Consider the following 23,930-nt stretch of genomic DNA (forward strand, 5'->3'; position numbering starts at 1 on the left):
GCATAGCACCAGATTGCGTTGAACATGTAATGTACGATAAGATTGCTGCCCATTTCAAAGAGAAACACATTAAATTTTTCCAGACAAACACAATGATTCGTGAAAATGTACACACCAAGACTGGCATGGTCGTTTTAGAAAAGGAAGATAAATGCTACGTGGTATTCTTTGATAATGACGTAGACAGATTCAGAATTTCTGTGTGTTCATTTGGTACTGCTGATAAGCAGTTTGAAATGGTGTTTGGCTCAAAAGAAAAACCACATTCCATTATTGTTTCTGAGCAGAACATAGTTCCTTTCAATGAAAAAGTGCATTGCTACAAATGCTTGTTAGGAGAGTGCAAATATAACTTTCACATCTACAGGAATAACAGGAAAGGTATACTGAAACATGTTCATACCAAAATCGATAGAGAAATGATCAAACGTACATTCGGTGGAAGCACCGTCACCTGTACTGTAAATGTTGTTGATGAGAAAATTGAAGCTGAAGATGAATTGGATGAACTCCTAATGGGTAAAGATGTTATTATAGATGAGGTGAATGATGATGAAGAAGTAGAGAAGGTTGTCAAGGAAGAAGAGAATTCTGCTCTCAGCAACATGCTGAAATGCCCCAGTTGTGAAGAACAGATGGCACCGCCTATTTACGAATGCTTATCTGGACATACAATGTGCAACAGCTGCAAAGTTAAATCAGAGAAGTGTTCTTCTTGCGAAGCTCAAATAGAGAATACTAGAAACTACATATTGGAAGAGGTTTGTCTTTTACTATTTCAATTGTTTTAAATGTACTGTTTTTTTTTTAGAAAAGACTGCAGCCTCCCGGAATTATTTATTTTTTTCCCTGTACTAGGTTAAGAAGGCCCTTTATTGGATCTTTGTCACATTCTTCTGGAAAAAATTTAGGTCCAAGTTTGGGTTGTCCATAAATTACTTACCTTGTGTCATCCAGTGGCTCATATTTGCATGAAACATGACGAGATATCTCTGTTCTTTTGTTATACAGCCTGCTGCTAAAGTATTTTTTTATTAAGGTTTCTGAATGAACAATGTCCAGTAACCTTGTAATTATTCTGAACGAATTCTTGCTGGGTTGAAGCAATTCTTCCAATTTTTTTAGACGATCTCTTTAAAGTTTTTTTCTTGCTTCTTCAAGTGTATTTTCCTGATACCCTGTTATTTATCAAACTATTTCCTGTACCATAGATTTTGGTACCCCCACAATTTGGTTCTTATAGCACGAAGATGCCTCAAAAAACATTTTGAAGATGTACACTTCAAAACATAACTTAAATTTTAAGAATGTCCCTAATTTATGCAATAATGTCCTAAGACGCGTCGAAAATATCTTTTGTTACAAATATCTGCGATATCTTTGAAAGACATCTTCAATATATCTTTGAATGACATATGTAAGATATATTTTGAATGCACTTTTGACATATAATTTGAAATCATCTGAAGATGTCAGTAATTGATATATTTGAGATGTCTCTTCGGGGAATTTTACAGGAATAAAAATATTTGCTATTTTTTAGAAGCATTTTAATGTAGGCGACTTATGTTTTGGTTACAGTAAAAGGATTAATTTGCATTATTCATTTATGGGTCAAAAGCTTTTCATATCCATAACTGAATCGAAGATTCTCTTTCATTTTTTTGTGCAATTCGTGGCTGCTGTTGCGTATTCGAAGAAAAGTAAAAACTTACTTGGGCAAGTTATAAAAATGAACCATATCATTTTAAAAACAGTAAAGAAGCATTTTATATTGATAATATCTGCAAATTAACTAGAATCAAATATAAACAGGTATCTCTTCAAAGTTATCCAAAAATGATCGATAAATGATAACATTATCTTTATTGTAATTCAATATAACATACTTGAAGTTTTATATCAATATCAAAAGTTTTTAGGCACAGAAAAGTAATAAGTGAATTACCACATAACAGACGTCTGAGATAACTAACACGAGAAACAATTGAGAAGATTGGGATCTTCTCTCAATAGTTTTCATGAATCTTGAGTCCTATATTTCAAATATTTGTTTTCCACACGAGAAACAATTGGGAAGATTAGGATCTTCTCTCAATAGTTTTCATGAATCTTGAGTCCTATATTTCAAATATTTGTTTTCCACCCAACTGAAATAATATTTTTTCCAGGTGGTGGCAAATCTGAAACTTGTTGGTCAAGAAAAGACAGAGAAAGTTGAAATTTCAGATGATGAAATAACTTGTCCAGTAGCGAAATGTCACGAAAAAGTAAAATTGCAGGCAATCAGCAATCACTTCAAAGAAAATCACATTACCAATTTCCATTTCAATAATTTAATGATAAAGGACGTCTATGGATATTATAATGTGGATGTCTTAGTGAAAGATGGAAAAACGTATTTGATATTTTTTGATTTTGATGATTGTTCTTTCGGGATAAGTGTTTGCTCCTTAGAACCAGATCAACACAGATATGAGGTGAAATTGCAAGCTGATAATAAGAAGTATTCAATAATTTCCACCAATCAGAAGATAATTCTGTTCAATGATAAAGAACACTGTGCAAAATGTTCCATAGGTAAGTATATACTTGAAAAGTGAAATTTTTGAGCCTGTTCTCAAATATTGTAATAACAAGGATAATTTTTAGTTAATAATACAATAAAATAAAAGACAACACATTAACAAAAAACTGTGTACCTATCACAACTACTTTTTGCTTATGGTCAGAGATAATAATTTGCATCTCTCAGATTTTTTCGTATGGTTAATTAATTTGTTGAAGAACCTAATTGAAGCATTATCAGTCTTTTAAAAGATTGAATGAATTAGCAAAATTTTTCAATGGATTGAACCTTTGTTGAATTTTTTATTTATTTTTGTGTCTGATTCCTAACATCCAACGAATCACACGTTAAAGGGTAAGACCTCGTTAGTCCTTAGCTCACACAAGTTTCGACTTCCGAGGGCTGTCGTTCGTAGGGGTGTGACAGCAGGTTAACGAAAAAAACATTTTAACATATAAAATATTTCAACAACATAACTTAATTTCTCATTTTCTTTATTAGGCTTTGTTGTCAATGAATCTTTGATTGAGATTTTTTTAAATTATACCAGTACAAGAAAAAGCATACTATGGAGACATTTTTATCACTATCATCAAGGTATAATTTACTGAAAAGTATTTGTCTTTCTCTTCACTCTTTCTGATCTTTCAGAAAATGAAACGGTTCATTACTTGATTTTCATTGAAAATATATCATTTTTATTATATAAAAGTTAAAAGCCTTAAGACTGAAATGATAATAAAAAGTCTGTTATTCACAATTCAAATATTTTATATTTGGTGCTCGATAAAAATTAAGTTTTCAAGAACACCAAGACTTCTATACTGGGTATCTTGATTAATGTCCAAAAATGAGTTACTTTCTATATTCTTCAATATGGCGAAGACTGTCAACAATTCATGGTCTCTCGTTTAACTTTTTTCATGTTTTGTTGTTTTAATGTTTTCGTAAATCTATATTGCTTTTAATATAATTCACATATTTCAATTGAATCATATTGACTATGAAGTTTTATTATTATTTTGAGTGACTTATACCTTTAAAACGCAACAAAAACATACATTTTGAATCTATTTCAAAATGTTCTATACAGGGTGTACCATAAGTACGTTAAAATATTCAAGTGACGTATTCCTAAGACAATTTTAAGAAAAAAAGTGTATATGAACTTGTGTTCGAAAATGCTTCGTTTCGGAGATACGGGGTGTTGAAATTGAATTTTTTTGTTCGCATTTTGAAAATAACTCTTGCAAAAAAATAAGTTATTTGCACGAAATTCGGTACCCAAAAGTTTACTGTCAAAAAATTTAGGGCAATTTGAAATAAATAATGAGAGCGTGCGCAGCGCCCTCTACATGTTACATGAAAATTAATACGAAATTATGATTTCCCACGTCAAAAAATCCGTGTACCGAATTTCGTGCAAATAACTTATTTTTTGCAAGAGTTATTTTCAAAAAACAAAAAAAAAATTCAATTTCAACAGCCCGTATCTCCGAAACGAAGCAATTTCGGACATAAGTTCATATAGACTTTTTTTCTTAAAATTGTCTCAGGAATACGTCACTTGAATATTTTAACGTACTTATGTTACACCCTGTATATAAACTAATTCAATGGAGATATACTCAAGCAATAATTAGATCTATAGTCAGTAATTTGGATAAATTCTTTTGCATTGAATTTGAAAAATATTACCTTGTATGTCTCTTAATGAAAAGGGGAAGGGATTAAAAAAAAGTAATGCTTTTGTCAACTAAAAGTCACTATTTTGAATTCTAGCGGTTTTACTTTATATAAAAGAGATATTTCAAAACGTATATTGATGGATATGCATTTTTTTGTATGAATCGTTTTGAGTTAGTTCAGAAACTTCAAACAGCATTCATATTTCTAGTAGTATTTAATAGAGGTGGTAAAATAGTATATAATTCAAAGTGCAGGAAATGTGGCCATTACTTGTGAAAATGAAGTTTTTCGACCATGCCGAAGGCAAGCGTCTCAAATTATTTGAGCTAGTAATAGCCAATTTCTTGTGAGTAGAATAACATACATTTTATGCGATTTATAACTACAGTAGAACCCGGTTATCCGAGGTAATAGGGAGGGAAGCCATTTCGGATAAATGAAAACTCTAATAATCCGGATTTATTTATTATTCGCCCAATAAAACATTAATTATGTTAATAGATATGTGGAATGTAGATAAGTACATTACAAAACAGTAAAATAACTATCTATTCACTTCTGTTTCATATTGCATCCTCTTTTTCTCGCTGCAATATTCCGCCATCTATTAAGAAGTAGATCAGCAGGTGTTGCCTCTGGTTGCTGCTCAATATAAATTAAAGCCTTTTCTAAAGCAGCAAAACCTTCTTGATGGGATATCTTAGTGGCAGGCTCTTCATCTACCACTTCGTCATCGTCATCGACTTCTCTGGTTTCCTGCAAGGCATCCGTCACATTCTCGTAACCCTCTAATGCTCGTATTACTTCAAACAAACTTTTTTCTTCTTCCTTGATTTTCTATGTCTCATTGACAGAACCGGAACCTTCACGGCTTTTCAATTTAGAAGCCAAATCATTCAATGGAATATCTTCTTCAATGTCATAAAAGTCCTCAGAGTCAATAACTTTTGACCAAGATTTTTGAATAGTGGAAGCGTGCACCGAATCCCAAGCTTAACTCACCCAGTACATAATATCGGTTAATCCGGAGCTCGGTTAAACACGACTCGGATAAACGGGGTTCTACTGTATTCTAATTTTATTCTTATGTGAAAATATTAGTTCTTTCACCACATTACAAACTTTTGGTGGAGTATGCTCGTTTTCACTTCCCAAGTCCAAGATTAAATTTTTGTTTTATACTAGAAACTATAATATTTCAAGAACTGTCAGTTTAATGATTAAGTATTATGTTTGAGAACATATTCAAAATTGAGAAGTAGATTCTCAAGATCGAAAATAATTGAAACACAACTGTAAAATTATGAATTTGCTCATCTGTGATCGGCCTCGAAGGTAGTAAGTTATGTATCTGGTTTTCTGTGATTGGTTAGGAGGCGTGTCTACTACTTTTTCAATTGTCACAGAAAAATTGATAAAACCTCACAAATATGTTGAAGGGCTGTAATTGTAATGTTACAAAGGTTGCTCTTTTTCTAAATTAGCTTTGAAAACTTGAATAAACTAAATTGATGGATGTAGCCGCTACTACGTGGTCGGAAATCATAATGAAGAAAAGAAAAATGAAACTTTCTATGTTTTTTACCACTTTTATTTCTAACTAACGTTACTGCAGTTTCGTCCTATACGGACATTTTCAAAAGAAAGTTTCATTTCTCTTTTCTTCATTGAATAAATTACTATATTGACGAAAGATACATACTGAAGTTTTAATTAAACGAGTACCTTTGTGCGAAAGCCTTAGACCTTAAGTAAAGGACCTCATCATCTAAATCTGACATATTTCCATTGAATAAATAGTTGTTCCTTTAAGGCGTGTGCAAAATCGCGGATCACACGTATCGGCAAAAGAGAAAAGCCATTTTCCGTCGCCTCACCACCAAGATGGCCCGAGACTGTGTTCGTCGCACTTTCCGTTCCAACAAGATGTCCTTCAAGATCAGCATTCTGGAACCGCGTGATTCGCACACTGACAAGATATTGCGACGGCTGTTCGAGTGCCCTATCTGCAAGGATTATATGGCTCCGCCGATCCTCCAGTGCGTCACAGGACACACGCTGTGCAATGTCTGCAAAACGAAGCTTGAAAAGTGCCCGTCATGTGAGGGCAAGATCGAAGGAACGAGGAATCATTTCCTGGAGAAGATGACCGAATCGATGGAGCTGCCCTGTCTATATGAATCAGAGAGCTGTGTTTATCGCGCCGGAATCAAGAGGGTAGCTGCGCATGAGTTGGAGTGTCCTTTGAAGACGAAGAAAGTGTGTAGGGAAGCAAAGGATGCTTGAACAGATTGTTTGTAAGTATGCTGTTTACGGTACTCCAGGATCGATGCCCAACGGTTTTATCAACTTGGGGTGGCCGATGTTTCACGTTTTGTTATGTGATAATGCGGAAAATGTTGTGCTGAGTTGAATCGTTACTATAGCCAAACTGGTTTCAGGTATTTCAACAAAAGTCGGTCCAAGAGATCTAGTTTTTTAAGTAAAATTTCCTTACGAGCACCAAGATGTTTTACTACTGAAATTAGCATGGAATGGTTTGTTTCGAATGTAGAGGTTTTCATACTGTGAAAGCTAGTAGAGTTTTGAAAAACTTAAATTCATAATTTAAATATCACTTTCTATTTATATTAATTATTGTTTTTTCTCGATTTAGATTTAATATACAGAGGATTGCAATATGCACTATAGAACTTACTTGTAAGTTACTTTATTTTTGCAGTTAACTTTAATGGATAGAACAGGAACTAGCGTAGAATGAATTTCACGAAATTACTTTTGCCATAACCAGAACTGTGAAAACATTTTTTTTGACTTACGTTTCGCCAATCAGGTAATCAGGTGAAATACACTGAAAATATAAAATTTCTTTTCTTGTTATTGAAATACAGTAATTTAGTATCACATTAATCTTGCTACATCCTTAAAATACAGGCACCAACTATTCTTGAGGAATCATACACTTTGTAATGTAGAAGATATTCTGAAAAACTACTTGAAAAAAAACCTTTTGAATTTAAGTACAAAAATGTTGCAGCATTTTCTTAAATTTTTAGATAGTTTGAAAATGTCTTGAATTTATTCAAAAAATGAATGTCCTGTTTGTAGGAAGACTACTTTTAAATTGTAATTCATTATCGACTTTGCTTTTGATTTGGAAGGTTTAAATTTTTTAACTTCTTTGTTGCATATCGATGGATACAGTGCATGCGATTTCAAACCGCAACACCCTGTTATTTTGGAACCCGTGAACCCATTTTGAAAATTGACAGTTTCAAATTATGGTACTCGAGGAACTCTATACAAATATGTTGACAGATATGAATTATTCTCATTTTCAAGGCTTACTATGACCTGCAAAATGGGTTGAAATTTTGAAAAGGACCATTAGCCATTTTTTATCGGAAAAGTGGATACCCCACTGATTTGGGAATATTTCGAACATCTGGATTTCAAGTTTCAGTCCAATATCCCATACAGGATGTTAGTTATATGATGACAAATTTCCAAATCCATTTTTTTTTGACTGACCCTGTATGAAGTTCAATGAACTTTACAGAAAAGATGAAGTAACCATTCAATGAAATAATACTTTACATACTCAGCTACGAAGTTACATAGGTTGAAATCGTTTCATGGAGTTGTATCTAATTTAATTAAAATCAACAAATCAAAAGTTGAAAACGTGTTTTTCATTTTAGAAAAATTACCAACACCAGAAATAAATTAAATGATAAATGGAACAGTCAGATATTGGAGTTTTCAATATATACTCCTTCAAACTCTATACAATTTTCATAAAGTCGTCTCAAATTCTGGCGGGTCTTCCTCAATGGGCTCATTTAACAATTTTTTTTAATTTCATTATTTGAAAGTTTATGTTTCAAATAGTACATCTGCAAAAAAATTTAAATTTCACTCTTTATCTTCCCACTCAAATTAATAGTTGAATATGGTCAAGCTTGACGTCATATCAGTCGACTCGGCGACAAGGGAGTGCTGGCGACGATGGCAGCGATTCATAATCTCCAACTACAGGCCCGGTTGCCACCGCTCGAAGCTCGTTGCCTGGTGTGTTGTTAATTGATACTTGGGAGATGATTTACTTTTATAATAAATAATTTTCAATAAAAATCTAAATTAGCATGAATGAGCACATTGGCTTGGTGTTATTTCACAACACTTTTGCCTTATCTTCTCCTTCAATTCATTCAAATTTCGTGGTCTATTTCTATAAACACTTTCTTTCAAATATCCCCACAGAAAAAATCTAATGGAGTCAGGTCTGGTGATCGAGGGGGCCAACAAATGAAAGGGCTGTTCCTTCCAATCCATCTTCCTGAAATTTTTATCAAGATATCACATTGTGAACGGAGGCACCGTCTGGCTGAAATAAATCATTTCTGCGTTCTTCAATGAGTAGTTTTTCCATGAAATCCAAGAATTTCGTTGTCAAAAAATTAAGAAATCCTCCATCGTTTAGTGTGTTTTCAAAAAACACTAGGCCTATTGTACGGTTTTTGAATATTCCTATCCAGACATTGATTTTTTTGTGAATATCGTCTTTTTGCATTTATCATTCAGTGTGGATTCTCCCTTGCCCAGTATCTGGAATTCTGAGTGGACACTGTACCGATAGTGGTAAATGTCGCCTCATCGGTAAAGAGAATATTGCCCAGAAAGTTATTATTATTTAAATATTCACCTTGGCAGAATAAACAGAATTCCAACCTTCGTTCCTCATCGCCTCTTTCTAACATGTGTATGATTTTGGGTTTGAAGCAAATAACTTTGTTTTTTCAAACATGTACGTATTTTACATATACTAACGTGTAAATCTCGTGAAATCTGCAGCAAGCTATTTTTCGGGTTATCTTGAATAATCTCTAAAATTTGTCTTTCTATCTCTATATTCCCTCTTTGTCTCGTTACATGTGTTTCATTTATTCTCCTAGTTCTATTGAATAATGTATTGATCCTGGAGACGGTTGTATGGTGAATTGGTTTACGATCTTCTTCTGTTGAATTCTTCCGCGGCCACTCTCATTGATCGAGCATTATCACCAACAAAGCGCACAATCTCATTTCACTCGACTAAGTTGAGATTTACCATTTTGAAAACTGAATATTACTGGAGTTTTCCCCAACACCAAATCGTTATTTTTAAATCTTCAAAGTGGAAGATTAGTTTTAATCTTCCTCTTTGAAGATGATCACTTGGTGATCGAAACACGTGTCAAGGTTTAAAAATAACGATTTGGTGTTGGGGAAAAGACTCCAGTAATATTCATTATTACACCAAAGGTTCCAAACAGTGCATCATAAAATTTTGAAAACTCGCAAAATCCTTTTATAACTCTCTTCACCAAATACCTAACTGTCAAAAAGAGACAACTTAATATGAAATCATAAGGTTTTTGTCAAAATTTGTCACGGGTTGAGACAAATGTTGAAAAAAGCATATAAAGGGGTATTTTTACAATTTTTGATTGACAGTTTATTATACCAAAAAATCAAACGATATGGATAAAAAAATTTCAACTTTTGATTTTTGGTTGAACTAGGGACATCTATTTGTACCTGTTACGATGATGAAACTTCGTATTTGAATATTTCATGTTACACGTGTTTCGCTATACAATAGCTATTGTATAGCAAAACATGTGTGGCGGTTTTTGTAAAACTCTTTCATAGTAAAAATCATACAATATTTCATGTGTTTCTCATTTCGAAGGGTACTTCACCTTTTCTTTGAAGCATACACTTTGTTATAGGGTCAAAAAATTATGAATTTGGGAATTTATTATCGTATAACTAACGCGATCTATAAGGTATGTAGAGGTTTGAAATATGCTCGAATCGAATGGGCTATTCACTTTTCCAATAAAAAATATGCCTAATGGCCCTTTTCGTTGTTGCGGTTTGAAATCACACACACTCTATATGCACAATATTTGGAGTAATGTTCTTGACTTGAATTCTCTTGAATTTGTTTAAAAAAATATAAGGTGTGGGTTGCGAGATGAGATTTCAACTCCTGGGTCCAAGTGGCTCATGCTAAAAAGAATATTTGAAGATTGTTTTCAAAATTAATGGTCTAAGTGATGACTTTGTGAAATAATAAATACATCAAGTTGCCAAAAATCTGCATGAATCAGAATCGTTTCCTCCAGTGAAGAAATGATTTTTAGTGATTATGCTCATTGATATCAACTAAAAGTTCACCTATCTAGATATAAATTTGAGTTCGAATTGGGTGATACCAATTTGGTTGGTAGAAAGTACAATAAGAATAGTTTTTACAGTTATTGAGTTTGGGAAATCAGTAATTTACTTATTTTCAATACTCAATAGTACAATCTGAATATATATTTACAATTTTTTTTGTTGCAGGGTTGAACATGGAAATGCTACCAGCAGTTAAAGAATTAAGCATTAATTGTATTAATTATAATGTGTCCTATTTGGGACAAGTCTTTTTAAGGTTTACTTTATGTAACTGGCACAATATAGATGTGGAATATCTCGATTCTGGTTTTATTTTCTGGTTTGCTTTGGGCCTTAAGGATGTTCCTTCTTAATGGATTTATTTACTACTTTTTTTATCGAGCTTTGAGAACAGTTTCATTTCAATGTGAATAACAATCTTTGTGACTTACCGTTTTGTTTTCAAGAACCAACTTTTGCAAATGAAATTTTCCATTGTAACACAAGAAATACAGCTCTCCTAGCCCCTGAATTTGTATGATTAACGAAGAGCCAATATTCTGTAAATTATTACACACCTAGGATTTATAATAAGCTGTCTTTACATCTGAAGAGGTTATCCTATAATAATTTCAAAACCAAAATTAAACATATTTTACTTTTATACAGGACAGTTAATTACTCAATCGCTGACATTTTTAATGCTGATCTGGGTTGTTACATGAGTGGAATATGATTATCTTTATTTTGATAATTTGTTCATAGAGTTGTGCACTTTTGCCTTGTTTGATTCATTTTAATTGTAATTTGTATGTTATTTTGAATATATTTTAGTATGTACCCATCTTGACGTGTGCATTAGAAGCACAAACGAACATCTATCTATCAAAAGCCATGAAATAAATGTAGTTTTGGTAAATGAAACTTCTATTGAAAGGTGAAATTTCATTTTTTATTATTTAAAATAAATAGTTAATCGAGTCTACATACACAACAATTAATTATATAATAAATTGCACTACTAAGAATACACTATTAAGTACTAAAAGGTTTTAATTTATTAAAATCACAGTTTTTATAGTTAAATTTACAACTACAGGCTAATAAATATATGAACATCACCACCTTATATTCATTCTTTATAATCAAATTAAAACTTTTTTTTTTATATCATAAGTTCATTCATAAACTTTTTCCGAATTATTTATCTTGGTTCAATTGCACAAAGTACTGATAATTGGTTTATACAGAGTGTTTCGATACAATTGCTGAATACCTTGCCAGGTAAAATATTTCAAATTATACTACAATCAAATTACTGATAAATACTTATAAAAAATCACACTAAATGAGAAATCACACAAGTGATGACTAAATTAAAAAATGCCTGAAAATTATGAAAAAATATAATACAAATTAAAAAAATACTTAATATGCCGAAATTTAATATACATACAACATAAAAATCAAGACGAAATTAGTGTTGAAAATCATTTATAAAATTTTTTTCGAGATCCACTTACATTTATCCTCTGGAAATCGAAAAGCAAGATACACAGGTGTGTGAGTACTCCCGTCTTATTTTTTGTTCTCAAAGCATTGATTTCCAGTTTAATGATGACTTATATGAAAAAACATTTACAACCCAGTTACTTTATGCTGCTGAATGCTCCATTACCTGAAGTAACTGGATTCGCACATATTGGTGTTCTCCTTTGTACCAGTATATCTCGAGTTATATTTTATTACTAAATTATTTATATACAATAGTACCGAGTGAGTATAAAGCTCACACACACTTTTTGGACCATATTGCACTGTCAATAGAAACACCTTACCGTCGTTTATTGTTTGTAAATATATAAAACAGAGAAAAACCTGAAACTATTTTAGTGAAACACCATTTACATTTTAAGTCCTCGTGTCGACGTGTATTTCTCTGGCCAACAAATGATTCATACTTGCTCTGTAATGTGGATTGCTTAGTTACCTATCAGGATGAGCAATTCTATCTGTAAAAAAATTCTTTTCACTTTCCTCAATGTGCTATCGACCGAAAAAACCCAAAAGTTTCCTTCTCGGAGGTGGTACAGGATCACTGTCTATTTTCCTCATTTTAACTTCTTGATTCGAGAGTTTATTTTTGAGCTGCTCATCCAACAGTTCGTGCATATCCATCTAAAAATTAAAACAGGTTAATTTCATTTTAATGCCACAAATATGTAATATATTAAATTTCAGTTAACATCTATTTGTTTTAGATATTTACATGATTTTCATCAGCACAGGAAATTAAATTAGTACCTTTTGATTCGACAAAGAGTCATATTTTTGAGCAGTGCCTATCACTTTTTAAATAAATATCCTGAGAGTTTTTACAAATGAATATATTTTGCAACTCAAGTTTTTGAAATCGGCATATATGATACTAGATTTGGGGATATTTTCTAAAGTCTGAAAACAGCTAAGTGTTCATACTTTGTTGTAATCATAATCCACCCTGTTAAGATTTTTCCGAATTTATACTTTCACTAAAAGTGAAAGTTCACCTTGTTAGATATAATTGAACAATGCATTGGATTAAATAATTGGTATAAAGATAGTTGAAATGTGAAACGCCTGTCGAGAAAATAATTTTGCAGTTTTTGTATGTGGAAGCAGATTATCAAAATTAAAAAAAATGCAGAAAACCTGTTGAATAGATTATTCAAAACAATCACTAATGACTCTAATTTTCTACTGCCATCATAATAATGAAATGTAAACATTGTAAACACAATCTTTCAGATGTTCAACAGTTTCAGCTATTTATTTCACTGCAGGTAGTATGTATGTCATATACTCAGGCTAATTTTGCACATGTTCACTGTTGACAAACATTTTTGTAGGTTATGTTCAAAATGTATGACACTCTAGCACTCTGATATCCTTTGCTCTTAAGGTTCACAAAAGTATATACTTTTGAAAATAGTTCAGGAAGGAAGGAACCTGTACAGTTATTATGAGTTCAAAGTTTTGACCCTCTTCTCAGGCAATTAGGAAGAAATTAAATGCATATCTCTTTCAAATCCTAAGTGTATTTACCTGCCACTGCTCTAGTTGCTGACTCAGTTCCACTTTCTGTTGGATGGATTCCAATAGTTGACTGTTGGCCTGCATGAGTTCCACCCTTGTTTTGGCTAGCTCTACCTCGGCTTTCGTTCGCCTTTGAACTGCCGCATCTCTGTCCTCACGGGCCTTGGCGACGATGTCGTCCTGTGCCAAAGACGTATCACAGGCATCGTGCCGAGCCCTGTCTCGCTCCTCCATTGCCGAAGCTAGTTCCACTTCGCAAACAGATGCCTGTGAAATAAGAAAAAAATATTGATGTAAAAGTTATTTACATTTGGAAAGTTTCCAGGTGAGACAAAAATGGGAATTTTGAAGAATTCCAATTAATATGCCATGCCTCTATTGAAAACACTTTTCTCACACAAGAACACTGTCAATCGATGTACTTTTCGATAACCAAGTTAGCATCATCAGGAGATGATTATGACTTTTCGCTAGACTAACTTGGTTAGTGAAACGTGCGTCGAGAGACAGTATTCTTGTTATCAGTCTCGGTCATCTCCTGATGATGTTAACTTGGTTAGCATCACTGTACAATCCTACAAACAAATTGTTTATACTGAGGCCTTCATAATTCAATTCACAAATTTGAGAGAGAAATATTTAGATGATTTCAATTAATATCGACGTTATTTTCAGAACCTGGCAAACATTCATTTGTTTGTTACGCTAATTGATCTGTATTGGCCATGTCTGCCCTGAGAGTTTACTAATTAAACTTCATGGTTCGACAGATCGTCTGTGTTCATGGCTCTCCTGTTTTCTCAAAGTACGTTCACACAAATCTAATATTTCACTTTACTGGCGACAGCACACTTGTCTGACTTTGTTTTTGTAAAATTATTGTTTTCCATGATATCTCGAATATAGGTAAAATATACAAGTACATTAAAATATCCTCCTGATAAATTCAATTGTTGCAGAGGTTCAACTATTTTAGTTGGTCTAAACAGATTCACTTTATCAAATAAATAAAGGAGTAGTTTAAGTTTTATATTTTCACCAATTTCATTTTCTGAAATACTCTTTGTTGTACTTGAGAAACTGACCATCTATTTATATTCGAAATGTCATGAAAAACCATTGTACAAAAACAATGTCAGAAATTGAAAAAACTATTTTGAGTTGAATTCCAATTTCAAGAATGAAACAAAAGTTGGAGCTTTTCTGGGTTTGTCAAACTATTCAAACTCTGTACAAAATTTGCTAAGAAAATTGAAATTCTTATATAACTTATTGACAAAAATACCATATTCAAATGGACAGGGAAATGTCAAAAATCATTTGATAACGTGGTGAAGGATAGAAAGGTAGGAAATATTTTTAAGAGAATTTCTGTGAATGATGGAATATCACCTCATAATGCTTCTTGTTTCTAGAGACAAGTAGCTTGGATAAAATACTTACTTTACTATTCAGCTCCATTATTCTATCCGCTCTTCTAGCCAGTTCTTCATCTCTCTCTTGAATTTCTCTTCTTGCTTGTTCTAGCCGTTCTAGAAGTCTAACTACGTCTGTGTCCAATACCAATCCGACTAGTTCCTGAGCTACTTCGCTGAGCAATCCCGGTGAAAATCTAAGGAAAAGAAGCCATCATAAGAAAAATAATCCATTATTGTACTCTGCTTTTGTTTGTTTCATCCAACTAATCAGATATAGGTCATTATTGACAAGAAATTATAACTCGACAGACACTTCATTTTAACTTTTCTACCAACAAACCGTTTTGATGTATTTAAATACTGTTCACAAAACACATAGGAAAAACAAATGAAATAAAATGTGCAAAGTTTTCGAAAATTACCGGACCAAAATATTCAGATGATTTGAATTGTAGAGCAAATGAATTACTGTGACTTGAATAAACTATTTAACAAATACGTTTAATGTCCAATATATACAAGCAACAAACAGTAAATAAAATAATCAAGATAAATTATAAATGCCAAAAAAATTATTCGCGCAATACGAGGGACTGTCACTAGTTATATGCAACATATGCCGTGCTAGAAATCGCACGTTAAAAGGTAAGACCTCGATAATCCTTAGCTCAACTTCTGAGAATTATAGGATGGGAGCGACAGCTGGTTAACGGAAAAACAGATTTTTCAACAAATATACGTGGAGTGGTTCAAAGGCTGGCTATTTAAGAAGCTCCAAGTCTGGTGAAAATACGCTGACGACATTTTTATACTATGGACCATGGAGACCACACCATTTACAATAGAGAAGGAAGTCCATAATTTTTTGCTGTTTTGAAACATAAAGGTGAAGAAGACCCACAAAAAGTGGGAAAAACATCTGTATCAACCAAGAGAGGAATCGGTCCCGATTGATCAGGAATTCAGGCTCTGTAACACAAAGAAAAATCTTTACAAGATACTAGGCCACATCAGGAGAAATCTTCCGCAGAATGTTTACTGATGGCATTGCAAAGCTAAACTGTTGGAATAGACTTTGGCTAGAACACAACAAGAGCCCCGCAGGGAAGAGAAGCCATAATAACCAGTGCTCTCCCTTCCTTACTTCAGCGGATTGTCGTAGATCAGAAGAAATTAGGTCCAAATATAACACAGAACCTGCTTCAAATCGTTCAGCCAAGCAAGTGTGGCGATACACAACAAATGAAAACTACTTTCCCGTTTGCGGTTTGCGTTGAGGAAGTTTAATCTTCTTCTTGAAAATGATTACTTGGTAATTGAAACACGTGTCGAAGTGTTAAAAATAACGGTTTGGTGTTGGGATAGAACTCTAGTAATATTAATTACTTCGACAAAGGTTCCAAACAGTTCATCACAAATTGTATTTGATGTTCATAGATTATAAATCTGTTTAGACAATGGAAGTCTGATTTGCAACATTCACAAAACAATGTCAACCACTTTCAAACAAGTTTTTTTTGTTGAACGTTGAAGTTTCGAATTTCCATTGACTTCAAGTTTTATCTATATGTAAATAGACGTTCTCCTTTGTTTGGGCATAGCTCCATTTTTGAAAATAACTTGGGTTCTGTTGTAGTAAACTTGTATACACATAGTCAGGCCTCCAATTATGGAAATTTGTGGTTCACAGAAATTTCAGAAGTTCCATAAAAAAATCAAGATTTGGACAAGAAGGAATGACTAGGTTACAAAATTTACATGGATTTCCACAAGGAGATGGAAGTTGTCAATATTAAATGCAGGAAAGTGCAAAGGAGACCCCTGCTGTCGCCCCTTTATGAACGACAACCCTCAGAAGTAAAAAGTAGTGCGAATTGCGGATTAACACGGTTTTACATTTCAACGTACGATTCCTAGCACCAGTGTGACGGTACGTAATGAAAATACAAATCCTATAATCGGAATGTGCGACAGTCCAACATGCAGACAGATGAGAGAAGGATGTCTCTATGGTTCGCACAACGATTTCTATTTGTGACAAAAAGTACTTTGTTAATAATAGTGAAGTAGAGTAGTTACCTGGAATCATCCATGGAGCTGGTGGAACAATCTGAATGCAGTCCACTGTCGTCGTCGGAGTGAGATTTGAGCTGCGCAACTAGTGACCTCAGTTGGCGGTATACCGACATACATTCTTGAGATAACGTCGGCTCTGAGATGTCCATTTCTGATAAGAGAGATCGATGTTCACCGGCTGGTCAGACCAATACACACAGTTAGTTGTTGGGGTTAGTACGACATATATTGTTAGTTGAGATCAGAGCAAAGATGATCCAATACTAGACTTTGGCTATTTTGACATACCATAGGTCTTCCCTTAGGGAAACAGAAGACAAACCAAGAATATCAATAATAACTGAGGCTCCCAAAGGCGTTGCAAAGCCAAGCTTCTACCGCCGAACGAGATTCGTCTTCTGCCTTCATCTGCACTTTCACTGCAAGCCTAGCACCACTCATGAAATCTATAGCAGGACAAAAATCTCTATCTTGTACTGGATCGCGAATGTTTTGTTTTTGGGCTCTGGTTTCAACTATTTGCTTTGCAGTGAAAGCTGCAGAGAATGATGAGGAATCTCGTTCAGCGGTCGATGTAGAATCTTGGTTTTGGAACGGACTGCCTTTAGGAGCCTCTTTCATCATTGATATTCATAAGTATTTTGTCATTCCCATAGATGACGTCTTGGTAAGGGGAGATCTTCCCGTGTTTTCCTACATATGTGTTAGAGTCTGTTTTTCAAATGAAGATTTTGTATGATTGGTGGTGTTAATGATATGTTATCTTAAATCGACATGCAGATGAAAGATGAAGAAAATGAAACATACATTTTGTCAATGTTTTGTATGCATACAGTATATGTCAGTTTGTTCATTTTCAGGGAAATATAACGAGGGCAAACCAGAACACAAAAGCATCCCCCACTGATTCGATAGCATAGTGTGATGCCACAAATCTCATAAGTGGTATTCATCTGCATCTGAGCAAACAGAAAACTCAAATTGTCATCAAAGATGACCATAGTTTCTGAAATTTTTGAAGATTAGATATCTATATTTCTGATATTATATACTTTTGCGCTCTAGTTTAGTTATAGTTGTCTACAATGAAATGTGCAGGAAGGCAGAAAGCTTTATAAATCGAAGTTAAGACTTCTGTTGGCTAAAAATATGTATTGTTGAACCCTTTTTTCGTGTTCTGTCAACCCTGAGATAGCTTCCCTAAAGAGAAAGACTCTTGCATCACACCATCTACATTCCTACATCATTCTAAAAATACCTGTGTCATGTTTTGTCACAACCTAATTCCATCAATATATTGATGAAATTCAATCAACGAGTTTATCTACTAACTGATTCCTACGAGAGAAAATATAGTAATGTTCATTGAACGCCGTGACAACCAACAAGGAAACATATTTTTTATTACCTATTATTATTATTGTAACTTGCTGAAATTCTGAAAATTTTGTTCCCAATAAAATAATCAGTGTTGATACGCTCAATATTCAGCACTACACTTCTGAGGTAGCTTTTCAATGCAGGTTTGATAACGAACATAGATTATGAATCATGAGAAAACAAGTACCTGCAATTAATTGTGAAAGTAAAGGTGATACTTTCTAATATCTAAAAATTGACTATATCAATATTTAAAAATCAAATGACAACCAAACACCAGACAGAACATACATTTCAACTCAAAAAAAAGTTTTAAAATCTTTTATATAAGAAAACAACTTTCGAGCTTTTTCTCAAATGAAATTAAGTGTCTCTTACAAAGGAAATAATTCGGCAAATCAATTTCCACAAAATTAACAGTATATATAGGACACGGCAAACTATGTTTTATGTATCGATTGAAAGAACATAAATATGACATCAAAAAATAATTTAAAGAAAAACACAGGCATTCTACACTTGCCAAACATGCAAATGAACAAAAAAAAATCAAATGAATTTTGATGAAATACGAATTTTGGAATCAGAGAAATATCCGAATAAAAGATTAACACTACACAAACAATCAGATTGAGAAACAAAAAAAGTGTTCAGGTATTGACAATTCAAGTACCATATATTTCATTTCAACAGAAAACACATGAACAATGATCTCTCGAGTTCCTGCCTCTTTTGGTTGTATTTTGACAATTTTTTATTTTCCAATAACATGATATATTACTCAAATATTGAACCTCCCATTAGAAAAAAACAGGCGTTCCTGGACACATAGTTTGATTGCTTGTTCGTGTCTGAAAAATTGTTTATTTCCGAAAATGTTAACGTGTTATTTTTCCACTAATTTCAATCTGTTCTGTAGGTAATTGTGCGTTATTGGTAATGCCCTTCTGGAAAAAAATAAAAAAACTAGATGTAAGTTTTTATCTATTTTGGGCAATTTTCCACCAAAGAAATTAGTCGGTTTTTCAATTGGGCTTGAGAAAGATAACCCTTGAGTTCAAAAAATCTTGATCTGTGTCTTGTTCCTCTCTCATTCAGCGTTCAGTGAACATTTTGAGCTACGAGTTGATGTTATTTAAGTTTAAGGTGACAATTTATCTTGTTTTGACAATAACAAAAAATGTGAATATAAAATTTGAATATCCGTGTCGCGGACCTTTCCTCCAACATCCCACCCCACTCAAGAACACATAAACACTTACCGCTCAACCGTTCCTCGATGGACAGTTTCTCCTGCGGCAGGCTGTATTCCTTCAGGCTCTGCTGATAGCGCATGTCTTGCTCCCTAGTGTGCCTCTCCAACAGCAGTATCCTGTCTGATGCCTCCTCCAACGCCGATGCGATGTTGTCGCGCTCCGCGGAAGCCATGTGAAGCCGCCTTTCGAGTTCTTTATTTTTTTCGGTCGCCAGGTCCAGTTCGTCTCTGAGGCCGTCTACGCTGTTCATGTGTTGCTGTACGGAGTCGTTGAATTATATTAGAAATCGAAAGGACATTTTTGAATCCATTATCTATTTTTATAATGAAGTTTTAAACTTTTACGGCCGGAAGTGAAATTCAAACTCTTGTTATTCGGACTGGGTAGCCGTGGTCCAATGTAGATATTAACTCCGAACGTTTCGCACATAACTACAAAGGGCATTTTCAGTGGTAGTTGTCAGCAATGCGACCTTCTCGTTAGTAGACTCGTTAATGAGACTCTACGTAGTATGTCAAAGTTGTTCCGGTGTAAACACCGGAACATGGTATCCAGCTCTCTGCCGATGCCCGATCAAATACGACAATGCCAGAGCCAATCAGGAGAGTCCTCCCCACCACTCTATCTATAAATATCAATGACACGCTTTCAGATTCACTCAATTCACTGAGAACCAACACTTGCTCGCGACTAAAAAGACATTCGTCTTCGGTTAGTTTTTGGGGACCCTATGCAATAATTCAGTTAGGAAAGTCATGATAAACAATTCAACAGATCAAAAAGTAAAAGCACCTAGAGGCTGACTTTCAACCAAAGAAGGTCAGATGCCAATCTTGCTGAAGTGCCCATCAGTAAGTTGAGGACCGCTCCCGAGGAGCGGGGGTGGATGGACGAGATTCCAACCCAGGGCATTCAACCCGAGAGGGGGCATGGGGGGATAGGGCCTCATTAAAGAGTTTACCAAAGAGGAGATAGCTACGAATTGCCGCCAACCACCGCTGAAGATGCCCATCGTAGTTATGCGCGAAACGTTCGGAGTTAATCTCTCTATTGGACCACGGCTACCCAACCCGGATAACCAAAGTTCATATTATTATAACATTAATTAATCTATTGTTATAATACATTTGGCATATCATCCTTACTGTTTCAATTACTTTTTACATTTTCATTGCATTAATATTCTCATTTTTTCCTTTTCTTTACAAAATAACAGACAAGCCAATTCGAATATACACGGTGAAATGAAAAAAGGGGACTATATTATATTTTTCGGCATTGCGTACTGTAACTCTGTGCTAAAGAACTTCAAACTAACCTAGCACAACACCTCACCTGTAAGCTACTTTTCCCCAATGTCAGCTGCTCCCTGTACCCCTCCACCTCTCTCAGGAGCTGCTGTTCTTTCTGAGCCGCCTCCTTGAGCTGCGATGTGAGTCTGGCGTTCTGAGCACTTAGTTCTGTTACGAGGCCGCTTTTTTCCCTCTCCCATTGCTTCACGAGGTTATCTTTGGCGGCGAGTTTCGAAGTGAGCTCGACGATGTCGTTTTGCAGCTCGATTATTCGGGAGTCGAGTTCGGATTCTTTCGAATTGAGTTTGCGTCGCAGCAGATGGCGGTCCTGTTCAACTGCCTGAAATAGAAAAAATCAACATGAATTATGTATATAAGACTTCAGTCGTGAATTTGACACCAAGCGTTTGATGCTGGATAAACTTCAATGAGTAGTAGTGTCTTCATCATAATGATTCTGTAAAATGCCACTCTGTGTACTTTTCATAATTAAACTATTTATATCATAGATTTAACAATATTATACTCACATAGGAATCTTTCTTTATTCATCTATTGAAGTCATTTGGATCCAAAGAAATCACCTTTATGTTTATGAAAACACTGACTACTGTAAAATTTTCACTATCTAAAGTTTACAAAACTGCTTGAGGTAGTTATTGTATAGCAAAACACGTGTCGCGATTTTGTAAACCTTTCATAATATCATAATAACCCTTATTGGTAAATTTTGATATTCATTTATTTTTTACTGACTACGGTGATGAAAACTGATCTAATTCCATAATTTTAGACATAATATGCCTATGACGTAAAGTTTGAAAAAAAAAATTGAAAATATTGTTTTATATATATATATATATATATATATATATATATATATATATATATATATATCTTTATATATATATATATATATATATATATAAAGATAAATGAATAAGTACCATTCTGATCATTCACATATTGACTTCAATTTACGAGCCACCGGTAGACAACTGTTTCAGCCTATTGGGCATCGTCAGTAGCGGGCATTCGGTCCTCGATTGAAGACAAAATGTGAAAAAACCAAGAAAAGTACCTAATAGAAATAACTGCATAAACGCAAGCGAGACATAAGTGGAACCACCTATTGGTATGACACCCAAGTCAACTTGCCAAGTTTTCATGTCAGTGTTGGTGGTTTGTCCAATCAACCGCTTGCGTTTACGCAGTTATTTCTTTTAGGTACTTTTCTTGGTTTTTCACATTTTGTCTTCAATCGAGGACCGCCTGCCCGGTACTGACGATGCCCAACATGGGAATGATCAGAATGGTACTTATTCATTTATCTTTTGATTTTCATGGAATTATTTTCCAGCAGCTTGACTGCATTAACCTTTCTCGATTTTATATATATTACAAATTACAAATTTTGAACATGACATTATGCCACATAGGTAGTCAAAGTGTCACCGTGTCTCCCTCAAAATTATGATCTGTACCGTAAAGTAATAACATGATTTCTAATTAATAGAAAAGAACAACTGCAGATCGGCTTTGCAATTTTTGCCTATTATATTAGTACAGGACATTAGATGAAACATTTTTATAATGAATGTGGTTCATAATTAAACTCTATAACGCTCCATAAATTTGAATAACTAGATAAATTTTTACTATTTTCATTTTCAGGATAAAAATAATATTAGAGGATACTTTCATATTGTCATTATGCTAGTAAAACTAGAATGTACGGTCACGCACGTACGTAGTATATATGAGACACGTTCTGTCTCTTCCGGTTACCTAAAACAGAGGAAGTTGGAAGTGGATCAGAATGTATTCAAATAAAATTTCACACACACTCATTCATGGGCTGCACCCTCTGTGATATACGATACCAAAATATCCACAGTTTCCTTTTTCCTCTTGTTTCATTATCTTTATTGTACCAGCTGCTATAGTGAAGTGGCTAGGCCTATTCGATCGATTTTTATTTATTTCACGGAATTATTCAGTTATATTCGATTTTTCATTTTGTTAATAAGTACGAACAGTTTTTTATTGACACGTAAGCAATTCGATGAAGAGTTTGTTGGAAAAATTATAATTATTCTCTTATGAAGTTATTATTTATCATAATCAATATAATCTGTCACGAACTTAATTAGCAATAAATATAGTTTATAAAACTAAAAAACACGCTTTTGAAGAACATCGAACTGAAAAGTTGAAAATATTTTTTTTTCAAATAAGTTTAAAATAGTAACGAACGAAAAATACTAGTAGGTATTATTGTGAAAAAAGCGTGGGCGCTTTGTGCTATATTTTTTGTATATCAAGCGCCCGTCGCATTTTTCACAATAATACTAGTATTTTTCGTTCGTTATTGTTTTAAGCTTATTTTTTAAAAATTACTTTTAACTTTTCAGTTCGATATTTTTTAAAAGCGAGTTTTTTTAGTTTTTTTGAACTATATTTATTCAAATGAAGGAATACATGTAAAGTGAGTTCGAATTATATCAAAGAGGTTACGTACAGCACCATCTGCCTGCGAATAGATCAAGCAGTAATGTCGATAATTCTAAAGTTACAAATACACATACATACATACAGGTGAAGCTAATAGAAGCGTGTTAAAAAAATGAGCGTGTTTGAAACAGAGAAAATATATGTATAAGTTGCATTAAAATCAAAAACTTAATGACAAAGATATGAATGAACGGATTCACTTTAGAAATTAAACAGTATTCAATGAGATATTTTTAGTAAATACTTCCTGGATTGTAAATGAAATGAATAATGTGTACTGTTCAGTCGGAAATGATTTCATCAAGATAGTTTACTGACACATTTTGAAGTCAACTTTCAGTAGTTTTGAAGCATAACTTTTCCAAGTCGATGAATTAGCAAGCAATGATCACTGAAATGACCAGAACATAGCCGGACTTTGAACCATTGCGATTTTAAACTACATATTCACCGA

General features: G+C 33.7%; 2 protein-coding genes across 6 annotated transcripts in view; one reads left to right on the forward strand and one right to left on the reverse strand.

The window, feature by feature from the left end:
• The first annotated feature begins 29 nt into the window (after positions 1 to 29).
• Positions 30 to 11,892, forward strand: LOC111504320 (uncharacterized). 2 transcript variants are annotated; one of them, XM_074173727.1, is made up of 4 exons: positions 30 to 761; positions 2,172 to 2,580; positions 6,072 to 6,555; positions 10,652 to 10,785. In XM_074173727.1, the coding sequence occupies exons 1-3, from the start codon at positions 30 to 32 to the stop codon at positions 6,542 to 6,544; spliced, it is 1,614 nt and encodes a 537-aa protein (XP_074029828.1). In that variant the 3' UTR covers positions 6,545 to 6,555; positions 10,652 to 10,785. The 2 variants fall into 2 exon arrangements, with proteins under 2 accessions (XP_074029828.1, XP_023014609.2); XM_023158841.2 differs by lacking the exon at positions 6,072 to 6,555 and having other exon boundaries at positions 10,652 to 11,892.
• Positions 10,652 to 23,930, reverse strand: part of LOC111504318 (bicaudal D-related protein homolog) — a 126,657-nt gene continuing 113,378 nt past the window's right edge. For 3 of the 4 annotated variants that reach the window (XM_074173729.1, XM_074173730.1, XM_074173728.1), the window contains exons 3-8: positions 21,006 to 21,302; positions 19,677 to 19,926; positions 17,038 to 17,212; positions 14,984 to 15,152; positions 13,550 to 13,807; positions 10,652 to 12,643 (exon numbers count right to left, since the gene is read on the reverse strand). In XM_074173729.1, coding sequence (XP_074029830.1) covers positions 12,512 to 12,643; positions 13,550 to 13,807; positions 14,984 to 15,152; positions 17,038 to 17,212; positions 19,677 to 19,926; positions 21,006 to 21,302 — 1,281 coding nt within the window. In that variant the 3' untranslated portion in view covers positions 10,652 to 12,511. The remainder of the gene's footprint in view (positions 12,644 to 13,549; positions 13,808 to 14,983; positions 15,153 to 17,037; positions 17,213 to 19,676; positions 19,927 to 21,005; positions 21,303 to 23,930) is intronic. The other variant, XM_074173731.1, reaches the window with a different exon arrangement.

This window comes from Leptinotarsa decemlineata, unplaced genomic scaffold, assembly GCF_025532065.1.
Source record: "Leptinotarsa decemlineata unplaced genomic scaffold, Ldec_3_MD MMD2_tig00000505_RagTag_RagTag, whole genome shotgun sequence".
NCBI classification, from domain to species: Eukaryota; Metazoa; Arthropoda; class Insecta; order Coleoptera; family Chrysomelidae; genus Leptinotarsa; species Leptinotarsa decemlineata.

Excerpts from the sequence above, each read along its gene's own strand:
- LOC111504320 (XM_074173727.1), top strand. The coding sequence starts at position 30 with ATGTACGATAAGATTGCTGCCCATTTCAAAGAGAAACACATTAAATTT. Across the intron at positions 762-2,171 it reads GAAACTACATATTGGAAGAG|GTGGTGGCAAATCTGAAACT; the intron begins GTTTGTCTTTTA and ends TATTTTTTCCAG. Across the intron at positions 2,581-6,071 it reads CTGTGCAAAATGTTCCATAG|GCGTGTGCAAAATCGCGGAT; the intron begins GTAAGTATATAC and ends TGTTCCTTTAAG.